Here is a 20,718-nt window from a genome sequence, read left to right as displayed (position 1 = left end):
GGAGGTCAAAGGTCAGAAGACAACGCTGGTCAGGAGGACTCAGACTGAAACTGAGTTTATGGATCATTTTTACTGCTGTGTGTGTGTGTGTATGTGTGTGTGTGTGTGTGTAGATGTGTGTGTGTGTGTGTGTGTTTCCTGACTTCCAGGTGTTTCCTGACCCCGCCCCTCTCGTTTTGTAGACACACACACACACACAGAGTAACTCGTGATGTTTGACGTTGACTCAACACACAGACAGAGACTGAGGTGATGAAAACTTAATTACCTGTCAGACAAACACACACACAGACAGGTGAGACACATCTATGGTTCAGAATTTGTTTACATTTTATCACATTAGCATTAAACATAAGCAGAATTAGCTGTTAGCCGCTCCTGCTAGCAGGATTCTCTAAGTGAATTAATGGTTTATTGATGATAACAATAACAATAATGACATCATCAGTGAGTCACTGAATCTAAAACATGTGTTTTAGTGTTAGATCACAGTTATCACAGGTGAAAAATGCAAAATTCATCTTTTTCTGACCCTCATCAGACTCCATAGAATCTTTATAGAGTGTGTGTGTGTGTGTGTGTGTGTGTGTGTGGCGTCACTGGGGGAAACATGGCCACAAAGATAGTTTGTGTTGGAGGAGATGATCCACTCCATCACTGCTGCAGTTGGATTAAAAGAGTTTCTAAAGTCTGAAGAGTCGTGAAGCTGAAGAACACAAACAGGAAGTGAAGGTCACCACATGAAGAGTACTCGAGTAAAAGTCTTCAAGTAACTGATGTCAAATGTACTGAAGTATCAAAGTATTTTCTGCTCTTTCTCTCAGTGGTCCAAATCAGCTGTAGTCCTGCTAGCTGCATGGCTAACTGAGCTAACAAGCTAACAGTAGCTAAAGTCATACATGTATAAAGAGAATACAGTTAGCAGCAGTTAGCAGGTAGTCTGGGTAGTTAAATGTAGTTTTATTGATCTAAGATAGTTAATTAAGTTACATTTTCTCACGTCGTCCTCACAGAGAGGTGAAGTCAACTGGACCCGGCTGAAGTCGGTTCTGACTCATCAGAATCTAACATGGCTGCTGCTCATCAACAGCTGAAGAACAAACTGTTTGTTGTCAACCTTCAACTTCAACATGAAACTACCCTGTTAGCTCTGTTAGCAGCTAGTGTAGCTAACAGCAGCTAACAGAGCTAACCTTGCTAACTGGTAGAGCTGCTGTTAGCTCTGTTAGCAGCTAACAGAGCTAACCTGGCTAACTGGTAGAGCTGCTGTTAGCTCTGTTAGCTGCTGTTAGCTCTGTTAGCAGCTAGTGTAGCTAACAGCAGCTAACAGAGCTAACCTTGCTAACTGGTAGAGCTGCTGTTAGCTCTGTTAGCAGCTAACAGAGCTAACCTGGCTAACTGGTAGAGCTGCTGTTAGCTCTGTTAGCTGCTGTTAGCTCTGTTAGCAGCTGGTGTAGCTAACAGCAGCTAACAGAGCTAACCTGGCTAACTGGTAGAGCTGCTGTTAGCTCTGTTAGCAGCTAACAGAGCTAACCTGGCTAACTGGTAGAGCTGCTGTTAGCTCTGTTAGCTGCTGTTAGCTCTGTTAGCAGCTGGTGTAGCTAACAGCAGCTAACAGAGCTAACCTGGCTAACTGGTAGAGCTGCTGTTAGCTCTGTTAGCTGCTGTTAGCTCTGTTAGCAGCTGGTGTAGCTAACAGCAGCTAACAGAGCTAACCTTGCTAACTGGTAGAGCTGCTGTTAGCTCTGTTAGCAGCTAACAGAGCTAACCTTGCTAACTGCTAGAGCTGCTGTTAGCTCTGTTAGCTGCTGTTAGCTCTGTTAGCAGCTGGTGTAGCTAACAGCAGCTAACAGAGCTAACCTTGCTAACTGGTAGAGCTGCTGTTAGCTCTGTTAGCTGATGTTAACTCTGTTAGCTCTGTTAGCAGCTGGTGTAGCTAACAGCAGCTAACAGAGCTAACCTTGCTAACTGGTAGAGCTGCTGTTAGCTCTGTTAGCTGATGTTAACTCTGTTAGCTCTGTTAGCAGCTGGTGTAGCTAACAGCAGCTAACTGGTAGAGCTGCTGTTAGCTCTGTTAGCAGCTGGTGTAGCTAACAGCAGCTAACTGGTAGAGCTGCTGTTAGCTCTGTTAGCAGCTAACAGTGATAGTGAGCTCAACGGCAGAAAGAAAAACGGACTTTCTGACACTTTTAATGACGTCACTACTGTCGCGCAGTTGAAACGTGAATTGAAACCTCCGTGTGTTTGTCTGCAGCGCAATGCATGATGGTAAATATTGCTTGGTTAGTGACCATCGGCTGTGCACTACTTTTCACGATGCATTGTGGGATACTTTGAGTCATTTAATATTCCCCACCTGACATTCGGACAGCACTACAGAATGGCGTGGTCACTGTGTGGGGAGTAGTGAGTGATTCAGGACACAGCTGATGTAGTTCAACACAAAACTACAGAGATTTCACTTTGATGACGTCATACTGACAGTTTGTGACAGATGATCACAGTTCAGTTTATTGATTATTTCTGTCTCCTGCTGACGTCATCAGAACTGAGGCTCCACCAGCCGGGCGGTGACACCTCAGCGGAGTGGGAGCTCTGTCTGACCGGCAGGAGGAGGCGGAGCGGCGGGGCAGGGTGCGGGACTGGGCGGGTCTGTGCGGGCGGAGCGGGGCGGAGCGGCGGGGCCTCGGGGCGGAGCGGCGGGGCCTCGGGGCGGGCGGCTGACTGGCTGCTCCCCGCCCGGCTCCTCACTCCTCCTCCGTCGCGGGGACGCGCCCGCACTCACACGCACTCACCCGCCGCGCGGCCAGGCCACCGGCCAGCCTCTCTGCCTCGCGCCCCTCCGGATCAGAAACTATTCTCCGGTAGAACTTCCGTCACACTCACGGTCCCGTTAAACTCCCCCCGCCCCCCCCACCGAACAGGACCGGGAGCAGCGGACCCGACCGGACCGGACTAACTCCTGGATTACCGAGTATCTCGCCCCGGACCCGCCGTGATTCAGCTCCCAGCAGCGGGCCAGCAGCGGGCCAGCAGCGGGCCTACACTTCCTCCGGTACCGGTTCTGTCCAAACTTTTCCCCCCCGACGGTCACAGCGACCGGACGGTGACGTCAGCCCCGGGAACAGTCGAGAAGCCGCCGCCGGTTCAGAGGAGAGCTCGTGAGTGTCCGAACTTTTCTCCACCGTGTGTGTGTGTGTGTGTGTGTGTGCGGCACAGCAGCGCCCCCACCCAACTTTCTGACTGTCCGACCGTCTGTGTGTCCCGGTACCGACAGGCCCGGGACCAGACCAGGACCGGGACCACGGCTGTCCCCCCGGCTCACCTCCTCGCGCCGGTACTTAGACCCCCGGTTCGTTTGGATTCGGCACCGGGCCGATGGGGTCCGTGTGAGCGGGTCAGCGCGTGGCTTCCTCGAGACTCACCGTTTCCTCCGGTCCGGTAGAGGTGAGTCAGCCCCGGTACCGAACCGAGCCGTGACGTGTTCTGTTGGATTACTGATTTATTATGATTTATAACGTTTGTATTATATTATAACGTGTCTGTGACGTCAGCAGTGTGTAAGGCTGATCTGAGGTCAGAGTTTATTACAAACTCTGACATGTTTTAATACTCTAACAACATGTTTTAATACTTTAACATGTTTTAATACTCTAACAACATGTTTTAATACTCTAACAACATGTTTTAATGCTTTAACATGTTTTAATACTCTAACAACATGTTTTAATACTTTAAAAACATGTTTTAATACTCTAACAACATGTTTTAATACTCTAACAACATGTTTTAATACTTTAAAAACATGTTTTAATACTCTAACAACATGTTTTAATACTTTAACATGTTTTAATACTTTAACATGTTTTAATACTCTAACAACATGTTTTAATACTTTAACAACATGTTTTAATACTTTAAAAACATGTTTTAATACTTTAACAACATGTTTTAATACTTTAACAACATGTTTTAATACTTTAACATGTTTTAACAGTTTTAATGTTTAAATTCATTAAAACTGAACACATTTACACAGTCATCATGTTTAATAACACTGTGTGATGATGAACAGCTCAGACTGTTGATTCATTTCTACACACTGCTGCTTTAATCCTGCTCAGACTCACACTGAAGGACAAACTGCATGTTTAGATGTGTTGACATGAATATTCACAGTGTTTGTAATGTTTACACATCAACAACAATGTCATTATACAGTATGTTTTAAAGGAGCGTTGTGTAGAAAACTGGTGAAGAAATTCACACTCATTATTTGAATATTTACAGTATTAACGAGGTAATAATACAAACTGATATCCTCACTGAATACACCAGCTGTTTACCTGTTAAATAGAATCAAACTGCATGTTGTTATAGTTTAATACAGCGTCAGTGTTTAAATTCACTGAAACTTATTCAAACAGCTTTTAATATGAAACACGTGAATTAATTAAACATATCAAATATTCACAAAAACACCTGAATATAAAGAATAAAACACAATAAGTACTTAATGTTTACAAGTCCACAGTCAGATAACATCCACACAGTAAAATACACTGAATATGACAGAATCGCTGTAAATACTGTGATTTAAATATGAAATATAGATTAAAGAAGATGTTTTATAAAACATGTCACCAGGATGAAGTTTAGTGTCATTACACTGAAACTGTTTGTGTTGTCGACACAACAAGACAAAAACATGGATCAACTTTTTCTGATGTTCTAAAGAACAAAACAGTAATCGAGAAATTAATCAGCAGATTGATTGTCAATTAAAACAGCCACGAGTCACAGTCTTATGCCGAATTAGCTGTTAGCATCTCCTGTTAGCATTGTGCTCATGGATGTTCAGACAACTGTCACTGGAAAACTGTGATACTGAAGGAAAGTTAAAACATGAAGATTCTAAAGGGAGTTCTGAATGGACTGTTGTTGATGATATATAAGTGGTTTTATGTGCATTTATTCTGAAAAGACATCAGAGAAAATGACATCCTGAAGAAGTTTAAGTCACATTGAATCTATAAATATGTGTTTCATGTCTGTGAGATCAGATGAGACTCACTTATGACTCCTGGAGATGTTCGACATAAATTTCAGCAAGAGTTCAGAATTATGTTAATATTTGTTTACATTTTGCCAAACAGTCTCTATTAATATTAGCCGAATTAGCCGTTAGCAGCTCCTGTTAGCAGTGTACTCATGGACGTACAGACAACTATCACTGGATCACTGTGAGACTGAAGAGGAGTTAAAACGTACAGATTCTCAGGGGAGTTCTGTACGTACAAGGAGAACCTTTCTTCCTCAGATGTCTCAGTGGAATTGTGGATGATTATCTGTGATGGATACAAAAGACGTTCTCAGGAAGTAGAAGTCACACTGAATGTAGAAGTCTCAGCCCTCAGGCGTCCACACATACAATCAGCACCATACATACACAGGCTGTGCATTTCAGCAACCAGGAAGTGCTCCAGCGTTCCACTTCCTGTCTGCACAGGAAGTGGGAGTGTGCTGCATTGTGTGATCTGACATGTTTCTTCTGATGTTTTTATAAAACATGGGATCAGTTTCATTATCTAATCACAGCGTGATGAGAGGAGAGTCTGCTCTGAAAACATTACGTCATCACTTCACATCCACCTGGTATTATTACCTGTGTGAACAGTGAGCCGAGTTAGCTGTTAGCATCTCCTGTTAGCGGTGTGCTCATGGATGTACAGACCACTGTCACTGGATCACTGTGAGACTGAAGAAAAGTTAAAACATGAAGATTCTAAAGGGAGTTCTGAATGGACTTTGGATATACTGGATATACGAGCGTGTCCTCTGGATGGACATCAGAGATAGCGACATCCTCAGGAAGTGAAAGGCACACAGAGTGATGTCACTGTGTTTCACACTTCTGACATGGCCAGAACTGTGTGGACACTGGAACACATCTCATCCCAGAACCGTCATTCATTGTTCCCTTTGTTTGCTCTCGTGTGGAGGAGCGTCGTCACGGTGAGACAGGAAGTGGACCGACAGCTGAGCAACGAGACGACGTGGACGAAGACTCACCTCCACACACCGCTCATGTCGCTCTGACGCTCGCTAAAGTTAGCCTGCGTGGCTAAAACACGTCTCAGCAGGCATCTCAGCTATCTGTGTGTGTGTGTGTGTGTGTGTGTGTGCGTTGTGTGTGTGTGTGTGTGTGTGTGTGTGTGTGTGTGTGTGTGTGTGTGTGTGTGTGTGTGCGTTGTGTATTTTTAGCTGCATGTTGTTTTGGATTCTGCTCTGATGTTATGAGGCAACACCACAGGACTGATAACATGACGGTCACTGTGTGACAGTGATTCTGTCTGCTGTCACATTATTGATCACAGACTCATGAATACGGACGTGATAGACGATAAGATCGACCAATCACAGCGAGGAGGAGGTTCTGTCGGGAACAAGAATGTAAACATGGCGTGTGAATGTTTCTTTCTCTTTGCGCTCTGTGCTCCTGTTGGTCAACGTCTCCAACATGATGTGGAATTTGTCTAAAAGAAGGTGAACGTATTAATCTGCTTGCGGTTCTGCCGGGTCGTCATGAGCAGCCGGATGAGATGTGGGTTGAGTTTCACTGATCAGAGTCCAGATTTAAACCAGGTTTCTTGGATCCAGTAGAATCAAGTGTTCAAGTTAACTGATAAACCCACCAGATCTTCTCAGCTAGAAATGATCAGTCAGAACCAGAATCAGCTGTATTGGCCCAGTATGTGTTCAGAAACAAGGAGTTGGACTCAGGTTCAGTTTGGTCTCGATGTGCATTATTATTATATTATCAAAAGAAGTTGCAGATTTGGATTTATTGAATATTTATTGACACTTTATTTTGAAAGGATGTGTTGCAGAACGTAAAGATGACCTTAAAAAGACACATTGTGACAGACGAGTGAAGTTGATGAAGTTACAGGTTTATGAGAGTCACTAAATGTTTCTACAGAAGTTCTGATTGAAGCTGAAGGTTTAGTTTGTCTGAATCTGCTCCAAGATGTTTTCTCTCCTGTGTTGCATGTTGTACCAGGATTATTTAGATATTCTAATGATATATAATATATTATAATATCACTGGAAGTTTCTCAATTTATATTTCCATCTGTGAAAACGCGTGAAAGTAAAAAAGTATTTATTTTTCTTTATTCAGGAGAAACAAATGTTCTCTGCTTTTTAGACATGAAAGAAAATATAACTTTTTCTTTCCTGAAACTGTTTTTGTTCTGCTCAAAATCAAACAAACAATAATGTCTGTTTACAAATCATTCACTCAGTTTGACACATATTATAAAGACGTTCCTGTAAACTTTGTGTTCCAGCAGCTCTCAGGTCAGACTCAGACGATGGATGAAGTTAAACAGAGTGACTCATGACTGCACAGCACAGCGCTGGTTGTCCTGCAGGTTAACGTCTCTCACACAGCGACACTGATCCATGTGTCACGTCTGTGTGTGACTGCAGGCTTTGTGACGGCGACACTTCCCACGGCACGTGAAGGCAACACGTGGTCTTTGTCATGCGAACAGGACGAAGAGACGTTCAGTGTCACACAGTGTCAGAGAGTCGAGTGCAGAGTGTTCGCTGCAAACTGGGCGTCGAGTCGAGCTGATGCCTATCTTTAGCTCTCTGTGTGTGTGTGTGTGTGTGTGTGTGCGTGGTGTGTGTGTGTGTGTGTGGTGTGTGTGTGTGTGGTATGAACACCATTCATTATCACATTCCTGCACAGAGGCCTCCACATGGGAACAAGCTCGTCTCTCCACATGACTGTAATCACATCAGCGAGTGATCACAGGGGCTCGCTCACTGATCACTGATCAATCAGTCTATCAATCAGTACTGACTGATGAGCTGTTGACCTACAGGCAGGCTGACACACCTCAGGGAGGAGAGGAGGAGGTTTTCATTTTCTATGTGTTACATTACGTGTGGTTTGTTCAGTACATTGAACAGGGTGAGTCAGACCTCAGTCCATTCAGAACTCCCTTTAGAAACTTCATGTTTTAACACTTCTTCAGTATCACAGTGATCCAGTGACAGATGTCTGTTCATCCATGAGCACAATGCTAACAGGAGGTGCTAACAGCTAATACAGCATAAGGCTGCAAGTCATGATTGTTGTTTATGATGATTAATTAGCTGATTAATCAGATGTTCAGTTCACTAACACAGAGGAGAAACCAGGGAAAAGTTATACTTAATAAACTGTCATCAGAGAATTTAGACCTTTAATCGATAAAAGTGACTCAAACAGATTGATTGATCAGTTACCGATGTGTCCTTTTAGGTGAAGCTGACTGAATGCAAGCAACAAGGTAAAGACAAATGTATCAATATCGTCACTCCTGCAACATGATTTAAACGTCCTTCACTGTGATAAACTGATTGTTGTCTGATCAATAGAGTTACAGATGATCCATGTGGTCGCGTAAACAGCTCTGTGATCGATCAGATCAAAGCTGGTATCAGATTGTTGTTGGGAAGAAATCTGACTGACTGAATCATGACCTGATCAATCCCAGGTATCAGACTGTCATCATGACCTGATCAATCACATTCATCAGATCATCATCATGACCTGATCAATCACATTTATCAGACTATCATCATGACCTGATCAATCACATTTATCAGATCATCATCATGACCTGATCAATCACATTTATCAGATCATCATCATGACCTGATCAATCACATTTATCAGATTATCATCATGACCTTATCAATCCCAGGTATCAGATTATTGTTGTCATGTCGACGGGCTCATTGACGGGCTGTTAAATCAGCTGGATTCTGATTGGCTGTCAGTGTTTGTGTGGTCAGAAAAGACTTGGTCATCACCGTTGTTGTGTTCTGTATCTGTAATCCAGAACACAACAACGTAAACAGAATGTATAGAACGGCGGTCATTATCGGGAAAGTAAGTCCCGACAGGACGAACCGGACCCCGACACGAAGTGCTTATTATCCCGCTTATTACACGACTACTTGTAATAAGTTACTACGCACTAAAAAAAGCTTCACACAGTGTCTACAAGTTATTTGTTACCATTCATAGTGTTAACAGCAGAGAAATATAGTTCTCCAAACCGACGCCAAAGACGTTGAACAGAACATTCTTTAGAACACAGCTGATGAGTCATTCGCTGAAATTCAAGTCCTCTAACCATCTTTTAAACCTGACATGGTCCGTACCGTGCTGCTCTGTTTGTGTTCAGTTCGTGTCGATCCTCTTCTATTTTATCAACGTCTCTTTCATCCAGAACTTTGTGCCGTTTCTCTTCTCCCTCTTCGCTGCTTTCCTCTCTTTTTCTTTTCTTGACCGGTGACGACAACTCAGCCTTTTGCCAAGAGTTGAAATCATCGTATTTTCCAAAAATATTAAAGTTAATGTGAAACTCATCCATACTAGTGGCCTAGGAGTACGATTTTACCAACATGAAGTAGACTACAGATCAGCTGACGTCACTTAGTGACCGAAGACGCTGCGGTGAAAAGTGACCGGACTACTTGTGGAGCAAAGATTTTAGAGCGTGGAGTGATACGAAATACGTGAATCAGAGGCAGAAAGGCCACTTTCCTTGACGACGGTCAAATATGCTTAGCAACGGTCAATTATACGAAAATAATTTTTCACCGAATGTTGGGAAGGCCCATTCAAGTGAACTGAGCATTCTACAGCATTAAGAAGAGCCGTGTAATAAACTGATGTAGTTATTGATGTAGTTCTTGATGTATTTACCGATGTAGTTCTTGATGTAGTTACTGATGTAGTTCCTGATGTAGTTACTGATGTAGTTCTTGATGTAGTTCTTGATGTAGTTACTGATGTTTTAACTGATCTAGTTCTTGATGTAGTTCTTGATGTAGTTACTGATGTAGTTACTGATGTAGTTACTGATGTAGTTACTGATGTAGTTCCTGATGTAGTTACTGATGTAGTTCCTGATGTAGTTACTGATGTAGTTCCTGATGTAGTTCTTGATGTAGTTACTGATGTTTTAACTGATCTAGTTCTTGATGTAGTTACTGATGTAGTTCCTGATGTAGTTCTTGATATAATGCAGTGTTTCCCCTAGAATTTTTTTCAGGTCCGGTGGTACCCACCGAAAAACCCCTAAACAGAGAGAAGCGTGGGATGGTGTATTGGTGCAGCTGGATTAAGTCAGGTGGTACAGCAAGCAGTCTGCAATTCTGCAATTATCATATTTGCATTCAAATATGCATACAGTACAAATGGAACATGCTACATTGGCACTTCAACCACACAGTGTGCATTGTTCTCTGCTGCACTTGATTTTTCTGGGTTTTGTGAAAAACTTGTGTTTAGCTGTATTTTTTTTTTGCTGGGTCTACGTTACCAGTCGGTCCAGGCCCGCGGTCACCCGTCGGACAGGGGTCGGCAGTCGGACCGGCATCACCTGTCGGACAGGGGTCGGCAGTCGGACCTGTGTCACCTGTTGGACAGGGGTCGGCAGTCGGACCTGCGTCACCCGTCGGACAGGGGTCGGCAGTCGGACCGGTGTCACCCGTCGGACAGAGGTCGGCAGTCAGACCTGCGTCACCGGTCGGACAGGGGTCGGCAGTCGGACCTGCGTCACCCGTCGGACAGGGGTCGGCAGTCGGACCTGCGTCACCTGTTGGACAGGGGTCGGCAGTTGGACCGGGCCCGCAGTCACCCGTCGGACAGGGGTCGGCAGTCGGACCGGTGTCACCCGTCGGACAGAGGTCGGCAGTCGGACCTGCGTCACCCGTCGGACAGAGGTCGGCAGTCGGACCTGCGTCACCCGTCGGACAGAGGTCGGCAGTCGGACCTGCGTCACCCTTCGGACAGAGGTCGGCGGTCGGACCTGCGTCACCCGTCGGACCTGCGTCACCCGTCGGACAGGGGTCGGCAGTCGGACCTGCGTCACCCGTCGGACAGGGGTCGGCAGTCGGACCTGGTCGGACAGGGGTCGGCCAGTCGGACCCCGTCGGACAGGGGTCGGCAGTCGGACCTGCGTCACCCGTCGGACAGGGGTCGGCAGTTGGACCGGGCCCGCAGTCACCCGTCGGACAGAGGTCGGCAGTCGGACCGGCGTCACCCATCGGACAGGGGTCGGCAGTCGGTCCGGGCCCGTGATCACCCGTCGGACAGAGGTCGGCAGTCGGTCCGGGCCCGCGGTCACCCGTCGGACAGGGGTCGGCAGTCGGACCTGCGTCACCCGTCGGACAGGGGTCGGCAGTCGGACAGGGGTCGGCAGTCGGACCTGCGTCACCCGTCGGACAGGGGTCGGCAGTTGGACCGGGCCCGCAGTCACCCGTCGGACAGAGGTCGGCAGTCGGACCGGCGTCACCCGTCGGACAGGGGTCGGCAGTCGGTCCGGGCCCGTGATCACCCGTCGGACAGGGGTCGGCAGTCGGACCGGCGTCACCCATCGGACAGGGGTCGGCAGTCGGTCCGGGCCCGCGGTCACCCGTCGGACAGGGGTCGGCAGTCGGACCGGCGTCACCCGTCGGACAGGGGTCGGCAGTCGGTCCGGGCCCGCGGTCACCCGTCGGACAGGGGTCGGCAGTCGGACCGGCGTCACCCATCGGACAGGGGTCGGCAGTCGGTCCGGGCCCGCGGTCACCCGTCGGACAGGGGTCGGCAGTCGGTCCGGGCCCGCGGTCACCCGTCGGACAGGGGTCGGCAGTCGGACCGGCGTCACCCATCGGACAGGGGTCGGCGGTCGGTCCGGGCCCGCGGTCACCCGTCGGACAGAGGTCGGCAGTCGGACCGGTGTCAGGGGCAGTAACGGTCCTCGAGCAGCCCCCCTATCCACTGCAATCTGCCCCCCTTTCTTCCGTCTCACCTGCACCTGTCATTTTTTCTGGAGTTGCCTCTGTTACTCTCCCTTCATCTATTTTCCTTGGCTCCGGAGTCTGGCAGAAGAATTTCTTTATATTAAGTTGTCTGTCAGCTGCCATATTTTCTCTTTTCTTCGGCGGCGCCATAGTTGGTTAGCTAACAAACCTTAAACATCCCAGAATATATGCCCACGCTCTCAGCAGCGCTACTTGCATCGTTACTAGGCAACGAAGCAGGTTGACTCGCGTTGTGCTGCACAGAGGCGCTCCTAATGTAAATGATTATTGATTTATGAATGAATTGATAGGTGGCGTATTTTTGGCATATTGATTTTTATTTTGGTACAATGGAAGGGGAAACACTGTAATGTATTGGATTTGTATGGCACTTTCAAGACCCTCAAAGCGCCTGACAGGGTTCATGGAGTTACTGAAATAGTTCTTGATATAGTTATTGATGTAGTTCTTGATGTAGTTATTGATGTAGTTCTTGATGTAGTTATTGATGAGCTGATGGTTGTTGGTGTCTGAACTCATGATGAAGCTGCAGTTCTTCATCAGCAGCAGACGTGTGGACCTGTTGACCCGTATGGACCTGAACCGCCCGGCTGCAGGAGATCAGCTCCCACCAGGTCGCAGACCTCCTGAGCCGTGGAGGTGATTGATCGGCTCTGCAGGAGTCACGTCAGCAGTCTGCGGAGTTTCCACCTCTCTGACTGTTGTGTAATATCTGGCTGCAGACGCTGCAGCTGGTCTGAGATCTGAGTCCTGAACCACGACGATGGTGTCTGCTGGAGTCTGTGTGTGTGTGTGTGTGTGTGTGTGTGTGTCTGTGTGTGTCTGTGTGTGTGGTTGGACCGGCCCGGCTGGTCGTGAAGCTGCTGTTAGTCAAACTAACCAGCTGTTTAAACAGGCTGTTAGCACACACACACATACACACACACACACAGAGTTAGTCAGGGTTGTGTGTGTGTGTGTGTGTGTGTGTGTGTGTGTGTGTGTGTGTGTGTGTTGGGATGCCTGGGCTGTGATGTCAGCGTTTCTGCCCGTGGTCTGTGGTATGCAGGCTGCTAGTTCACCTCCACACACACACACACACACACACACACAATAAGATTAGAGCACAATCCAGTATCTGTGTCCACCATCTTGTCTGTGTGTGTGTGAGTGTGTTCTTGGTGCAGTGATGTGACTTTAAGCTGTGTTGACAGAGCAAACACACACTGTTCAATGTGAGCTGTGTGTGTGTGTGTGTGTGTGTGTGCTACTGTAATGTGTTGTTACCTGGTTGTACTTTAACACACTTAGTTCCAGTGGCTGCACCAGGAGCTGCTGGAGGACTCGGCTCAGTGCTGAGACTCATGATGGAGGCTCAACCTGTTTTTATATGATATCCAGGTGTTTGTATCACACGCACACACACACACAGACAGACACACACACACACAGACACACACACAGACAGACGCTGTGCTTCTCATCAGTCTGTGTTTTAATGACAGTGTCTGCAGCTCCGGCACATACCTGACATACCTGCAGCAGCTGATTCTGATGTCTGGAAACAATGCTGCTCTTTGAATACACGCACACACACACACACACACACACACACACACTCACACACACCTCGAGTGTTTGTGGTTCAGAATCTGCTGATTGGACTCTTGTGTTGCCTGATCGTGCTCTGGATGCAGCTGATCCAGAGTCTGTGTGTGACTTTTGAAGTGTTCAGTGACTGTCCATCAGTGATGTAACAGACCTGATCAGCTTCTGTTTCACGTTGAATCCAGCATCGTCTCTAAGAGCAGTTTCTAAAGTCGGTCTCTCTCAGACGTCACGTGACTGAACACCTGTCGGCTACCTGAGCTGCTCGATGACATCACTGTGGTCGCCCGTTCATTTGTTTACTTCTGCACAAACATCCTGGGTGTGTCGCTGGTTATCAGACTCACTGCACGCCCTTCATCTCCATCAAGGTTCAGCAGTCTCCTGCAGGCTCTAACCTCACTGCACTGATTCATTTAGAGCTGCAACAATTAATTGATTTGTGTTTAACCAATAAATTAACCCGTTTGTGCCCAGATTGTTTTCAGAGTTGTAAGGCATATCATTTTATCAATTGAGTCCCTCTGAATCATGTTATGTATTTATTTTTTCCATTTTGTACTTTGTTTTGAAGAAAATAGCATTTTTAGTGGGCACATAGTTTGTCACTAAGTCAAATGTCACCTAATAATAATATAGAAATAATAATAATAATATAGTAATAACAAAATGATAATATAGTCATAATAAATAATAACAAAAAGGTGGAGGGGGGTTGGGGGTGTAAAACAAAAAGAAAATGTTAAACTCTACATGGATACCAATGGATATTATCATCCCAGGAAGGTAGCTAATGATCATTGTTCAAACCTTGGTTCCCCCTGTATAACATTCAAAACAACAAACAATTTGAACTGGTTTCTTTATTCATAAATAACCTTTGTATCAGTTATACATCTCAGCAGTGGCGTGCACAGACTTTATGAAGGGCAGGGATGCGTTCTCGCCACTGAATAGGGCACTTTATCATGTTTTAACCAGCCAAGGGGGCAGTTTAGTGTGTTTTGCCAAGCAAGAGGGCACTTTAGCACGCGTTTTTCAACAATTGGGCCACGAGGGGGGGCGACCGCAGCATGGCCACGACCTATGCCACGATGTACCTAAGGAAGGACAACATACATGATTGATTTTTATTTTTACCTATGTTATTTTATGAAAATTGCTTACATACATAGGTGTGGAGGTGTGGGCATTGGCTATGGTTAGTACTTGTGTGTCAAGAAAAGTGCACCTCCAACTGCACATCAACATTGTTAACCTCAGTGAAACACAAGCTTATGTTAGCTAACAGAGAAAGATCGCTTAGCAGCTAGCAAGAAAATGATGTATGGTAATGTATCAAACTCCTATAGACACAGGCCTTGAATACCTGTGAATTTATTTAGCTAGGAAGAGTATTCTAAGAGGACTAAAATGAGCCGTTGTACATCATTCTACAATTTGAACAAATTGTAGCAGTTAGCAGCTCCTGTTAGCCGCTCCTGTTAGCAGCTCCTGTTAGCTGCTCCTGTTAGCAGCTCCTGTTAGCTGCTCCTGTTAGCAGCTCCTGTTAGCAGCTCCTGTTAGCAGCTCCTGTTAGCTGCTCCTGTTAGCTGCTCCTGTTAGCAGCTCCTGTTAGCTGCTCCTGTTAGCAGCTCCTGTTAGCCGCTCCTGTTAGCAGTGCCTGTTAGCTGCTCCTGTTAGCTGCTCCTGTTAGCTGCTCCTGTTAGCTGCTCCTGTTAGCTGCTCCTGTTAGCAGCTCCTGTTAGCCGCTCCTGTTAGCTGCTCCTGTTAGCTGCTCCTGTTAGCAGCTCCTGTTAGCAGCTCCTGTTAGCTGCTCTTGTTAGCTGCTCCTGTTAGCTGCGTACTCATGGACGTACAGACATCACTGGCAGTTGTTACTGACATGTGCTTCATGTCTCAGTTCTGACCTGAGTTCAGTTGGGACTCTTACATTTCTACTAAATCACATTAAAGTGTGAGAAACACTAACGTGGTGCTGTGAGTGTTTCTGGCAGCAGGATGATGTTTTTCTGTCGTTGTTGAAGCGAAACATCTTTAATGAAGCTGTCAGCTGATCAGAGAACAGTTTAACACATTTAATTTGACAGATCAGTGTCACACACATCTAATCAGCGTGGAGACGTCAGATCAGACGTCTGTCTGCACACACAAACACACACAGACACACACAGACACACACACACACACACACAGGCTGATAACGTATCACTGAGCTGATCAATAACTCAATCAAAGCCCTCCGTCTCTGAGTCAGACTTTTATCAGTCCGCTGTGATTGGACAGAGACGGTGAGATCAGTGACCTCACACACACACACACACACCTTTGTGTGTGTGTGTGTGTGTGTGTGTTAGGCCCTGAGGCTCGGGGCGTTCGACACACACTGACACTGACAAAGACACATAGAGAGAGAGACAAAGACTTCAGGATGACAAAGGTGAAAATGAGACAACGGAGGTTACCATGACGACGGGGAAACACAAAACAGAGGACAGGAATGTAAAGAGAGAGAGAGGGGGGAGGGAGAGAGGAAATAAGTGGAAACATGAAAGAAAGAGAGGAAGAGAGAGAGGAAAGAATGAAGGGAGGAGGGAAAAAATGAGAAGGAGGAGCTGGAAAAATAGCAACAGTGAAGAAGAAGAAGAAAAGAGGGATGAGAAAGGAAAGAAAGGAGGAGAAGCAAACAGATTAAAGATAAAAGGAAAATGAGATGAACACTAAAACCACAGAAGATGAAAAAAGAATAAGAGTAAAGAAAAGGAAGAAGAAAGAAGGTTACAAAGTCCAGAAGAAGAAGAAGAAGAAGAAGAGAGAGGAAACTGTATGAAGATAAACCAGAGGAAAGAGAGAAGAAGAGGAAAATCTAGTGGTGGAAAAAAGAGGAGGCGAGGAATGAAAATGAGCGGGAACGAGAGAAACTGAGCTCGTAAAATGACAAGGAGGAGGACGGAAAGAGGAGGATGGAAATAAAGAGGAGGAGGAGGAGGAAAGAAGGAGGGGGAGGAAAGAGAAGGGTGGAAAGTGGTTTGAGCATAAAACGAGGGAGTGATTTAATTTTAATTTAAGAGGGAGGTCTGAACAATCTGAACAAACCAGTTTAACAGAAAACAAGAACATTGTAATAAAAACTGTATCGAGTCTGAAACTACAAAATAAAATACAAACTAAGAAACAAACTCAGTGTGAAACATTAAAAACAGTCTTTTAGACTAAATGCAGAATTAGATGAATATTGTTTATAAACTTTAGAAATAAAAGGTTTGAAACAAAGAAGAAGGGAATTTACAAAAAAATGTCCTCAAACTTAATTGTGTAATCGTCAACTAATTTTCCATAAAATAAACTGATAATAAGTCGGAGTAGTGACAGTTTTTCACCTGTAGCATAAAAACTACATCTCCCATAATGCACCTCCTTCAGTCGAGCCTCCCAGCTCCAACATCAGTGTCACTGCCCCTTTAATTTAATGCTGCTGTTCTTCTGTCTGTGTCTGACTCTGCTCTCTGATTGGCCTCCCTCAGGTGGGGTGGGCGGAGCCGAGCGATGGCGGGTGCGTCGGTGAAGGTGGCGGTGCGAGTCCGCCCGTTCAACTCCAGAGAGACGGGACGCAACGCCAAGTGTGTGATCCAGATGCAGGGAAACACCACCTGTGAGTCTACACCTTCCTGTTCAGTCACCTCCACCTGTCGGTCCCCTTAAAGCTGACGGTCCCCACACAGCAGGCGGCCGCCATGGGACCCCACGATGTAGATAAACAAGAACACAAACACACCTAATGTCTCATTTGACGCTTTTAAACATAAATTAGAAAGTTAAATGTTGAGTCTGTGTGTGAGCTGCAGTAATCAGAGTATTCTTACATGTCTCCATCTTGAGTTCTTGGTCCGGTCCAGATTGATGACCCGGGCCGGGCCGACAGCCTCGCTGTGTCGGAGGTTTGCATGTGTTAAAACAGGCCCTCAGCACTCCCAGAATGCCTCAGCTGGTCACGTGACCTCTGAACCTCTCAGCGGTTATTTATAGACGTTGGAGCAGCGCGGCTGTTTTTAGCCGCCGTGTGTCCGTCTGACCGTCACGTCCACGCAGATATTTATACTGTCAGCTTGTTAATGACGGGACTCTCTGGAGGAGGTGGAGGAGCGTCAGGAGGAGGAGGAGCAGGCTTCACCTCCTCCACCTCCTCCTCCACCTGTCTGATGAGTCCTCTCTGTTTCCAGGTATCTCAAACCCCAAACAGCCCAAAGATGGAGCCAAGAACTTCACCTTCGACTACTCCTACTGGTCACACACAACGGTGAGCACACACACACACACACACACACACACACACACAGACGTTCACCAGGTAACAACAGGCAGTGATAACAGGTGTGTGTGTGTGTGTGTGTGTGTGTGTGTGCAGGCGGATGACCCCAGCTTCGCCTGTCAGAAGCAGGTGTATAAGGACATTGGAGAGGAGATGCTGCTGCACGCCTTCGAAGGTAAAACGCTCACCTGTGTTTGTATCACCTTCACAGTCTCAGGTGTTTGTGCGTGTGTCGTCTCTATGACAACAACATGTTTATGAGGTTTACTTCCTGTTTGTTTTTCATTGGACATTGTGACATCAGTGCGAGGAGGATGAAGGTGTAAATAATAACAATAGTTAACGTTGTTGTTGTTGTTGTTGTTTTTCAGGATACAATGTGTGTATCTTTGCGTACGGACAGACGGGTGGAGGGAAGAGCTACACCATGATGGGCAAACAGGAGCCTGGACAGGAAGGAATCATCCCTCAGGTACACCGTCTGCTCACACCTCCCACCTGACAGCAGAGTGCATGAATCACCTGGTCCTGATATTATAGGACCATCAAACACAGAAGAAACAGCCACTGAACCAGTAACACAACATCACCAGACTCCATTAACAAACGTGGTGGTTTTAAGAGTTGTTGAGTTAAAACAAACGTTCTAACGTAGTGAAACTGTGTGTGTGACAGACTGTAACTCATTGTGTCTTTGTTGTAAATTCAGCATTAAATCTTTCAGCTGAAGTTGTTTGTCTCCTTGTAAAAAGTGTCAGTTTGTGGCAGCATGTCTGTACCAGCCTGTCTGCTTCTGTGTCTAAAGTGCTAAAGTCTTACCTGCCAACATTGATCAGCTGTTTGAACACACTGTTTACACTGATGTCACCATTTACACTCCATTTATGAAAGAAGAAACATGTTATTGATCTAAACATGTCACATGTTACAAAGACACTAAACAGGAACAATATAGGCTCCTTCTTTGTCCCCGTGGAGAAAGTCCCCAGACTCCCTTAACAAATGTGTCAGTTTAGTGAGTTGTTGAGTTGGAGACACTTTATAAACTCTGTGAAACTCTGTCTCTGACTCATTCTGCATTATTTGGACCTTCTTGTTCATTCAGCAAATGTTCTACATGAACTTCTTTCTGTCTTTGAGTAGAAACGTTGATACAGGATCAGTGTGTTTGTCGCTGTATAAACTGAATGATTGATTACTGATTAATGTGTGTGTGTGTGTGTGTGTGTGTGTTCAGCTGTGTGAGGACTTGTTCCAGAGAACAGGAGAGAACACAGATCCGGACCTGACCTACTCTGTGGAGGTAAGCTCTCTGATCCTTCATCACATCTCAGAGTCATTCAGCGACCGTCGGTTCATTGATCGTTGTCTCCTCCACCTCCAGGTCTCCTACATGGAGATCTACTGCGAGCGGGTCCGGGACCTGTTGAACCCAAAGTCCCAGGGGACCCTGCGGGTCCGGGAGCACCCCATCCTCGGGCCCTACGTGGAGGATCTGTCCAAACTGGCTGTGACCGGATTCAACGACATCCAGGACCTGATGGACGCCGGCAACAAGGCTCGGTCGGTCCTGATGCTCTTTATCAATATGATCTTTGTTCTGTTATTGATTATTAACAGCTGACCGGTTATTGATCACAGGACGGTCGCAGCCACAAACATGAACGAGACGTCGTCGCGGTCACACGCCGTCTTCACCATCGTCTTCACGCAGAAGAGACGAGACCAGATGACCAGCCTGGACACGGAGAAGGTGTGTGTGTGTGTGTGTGTGTGTGTGTGGTAGTTACAGGTGTGGTCTGTTATCAGGTGTTTGGTTTTAGACTTACAGATGAAACTCTGACTGCAGGTCAGTAAGATCAGCCTGGTGGACCTGGCAGGAAGCGAGCGAGCCGACTCCTCCGGGGCCAAAGGAACCCGCCTGAAGGTCAGAGGTCGCGCTGCTGTTTCCTTCACCTGCCGCCACATTCACCTTCATACTGACTGTGTTTGTTCTTTACACGCAGGAAGGAGCCAACATCAATAAATCTCTCACCACGCTGGGGAAGGTGATCTCCGCTCTGGCTGAAATGGTACGTCACTAACCAGGGAGTGATCAGGAAACATCAGCGTGTGTGACTGTGATGCTAACTGCTGTTCTGTCCTCTGCAGCAGAGCAACAAGAAGAGGAAGAGCGACTTCATCCCCTACAGAGACTCTGTCCTCACCTGGCTGCTGAAGGAGAACCTGGGTCAGTACGTTAGGACACTGACAGTGTGTCTCCTGGTAGAACAGACTTGGTGATAACGTGAAGCTTTCACTTTCAGGAGGAAACTCCCGGACGGCCATGATCGCTGCTCTAAGTCCTGCTGACATCAACTATGAAGAAACACTGAGCACTCTGAGGTGAGACGCTGACCTGTGATCAGTTCAGCTGTGTGCCTGCATCATGTGCAGAGCAGCGAGCCTTAACAAGGTGTTGTGATGTGGCTGCAGGTACGCTGACCGCGCCAAACAGATCCGCTGTAACGCCGTGATCAACGAGGATCCAAACGCCAAACTGATCCGGGAGCTGAAGGCCGAGGTGGAGCGGCTGAGGAACCTGCTGTTCTCTCAGGGCCTGCAGGAGCTGCTGGACAACACCGGTACTCATTTATACAGGAAGTGTTGCTGCTCGTTATCTCGCCGTGACGCGTTCTTCATCAGAACATCAGGGTCACGACTCCCAGAGTTCAGTTTAGTCCTGACGTCACGTTGGTTTGAACCCTCCTCTCAAACAAGTCAGTGTCAGTGTTTATCATCAGTTCTGGTGTACTGTGACATCACAGTGATGTCATCAGCAGTCTCCGCCCTCTCTCCAGCGAACAAAGCCCAACAGTGGCCGCCATGATTAGCCCGTTAGCTCCTGTTAGCATCGGCAGGGAGCTGCAGCCGCGTCTCTTTGGGTGTGTGCGGTTATTTAAACG

At 46.6% G+C, this 20,718-nt stretch overlaps 1 protein-coding gene across 2 annotated transcripts in view; it reads left to right on the top strand.

Annotated features, from left to right (window-relative positions):
- Positions 1–2,773: 2,773 nt before the first annotated feature.
- Positions 2,774–20,718, top strand: part of kif1ca (kinesin family member 1C, a) — a 28,178-nt gene continuing 10,233 nt past the window's right edge. The window contains exons 1-15 of one of the 2 annotated variants that reach the window (XM_030431136.1): positions 2,774–3,161; positions 3,278–3,447; positions 8,318–8,345; positions 16,989–17,116; positions 17,685–17,761; positions 17,870–17,948; positions 18,145–18,245; positions 19,011–19,076; positions 19,158–19,336; positions 19,415–19,526; positions 19,623–19,700; positions 19,780–19,845; positions 19,925–20,003; positions 20,080–20,158; positions 20,249–20,397. In XM_030431136.1, the coding sequence (XP_030286996.1) occupies positions 8,332–8,345; positions 16,989–17,116; positions 17,685–17,761; positions 17,870–17,948; positions 18,145–18,245; positions 19,011–19,076; positions 19,158–19,336; positions 19,415–19,526; positions 19,623–19,700; positions 19,780–19,845; positions 19,925–20,003; positions 20,080–20,158; positions 20,249–20,397 (1,207 nt within the window). In that variant the 5' untranslated portion in view covers positions 2,774–3,161; positions 3,278–3,447; positions 8,318–8,331. The remainder of the gene's footprint in view (positions 3,162–3,277; positions 3,448–8,317; positions 8,346–16,988; positions 17,117–17,684; positions 17,762–17,869; positions 17,949–18,144; positions 18,246–19,010; positions 19,077–19,157; positions 19,337–19,414; positions 19,527–19,622; positions 19,701–19,779; positions 19,846–19,924; positions 20,004–20,079; positions 20,159–20,248; positions 20,398–20,718) is intronic. The other variant, XM_030431137.1, reaches the window with a different exon arrangement.

Source organism: Sparus aurata, chromosome 10, assembly GCF_900880675.1.
Source record: "Sparus aurata chromosome 10, fSpaAur1.1, whole genome shotgun sequence".
In the NCBI taxonomy this organism is placed as follows: domain Eukaryota; kingdom Metazoa; phylum Chordata; class Actinopteri; order Spariformes; family Sparidae; genus Sparus; species Sparus aurata.
This window is presented reverse-complemented; position numbering and strand designations above follow the sequence as displayed.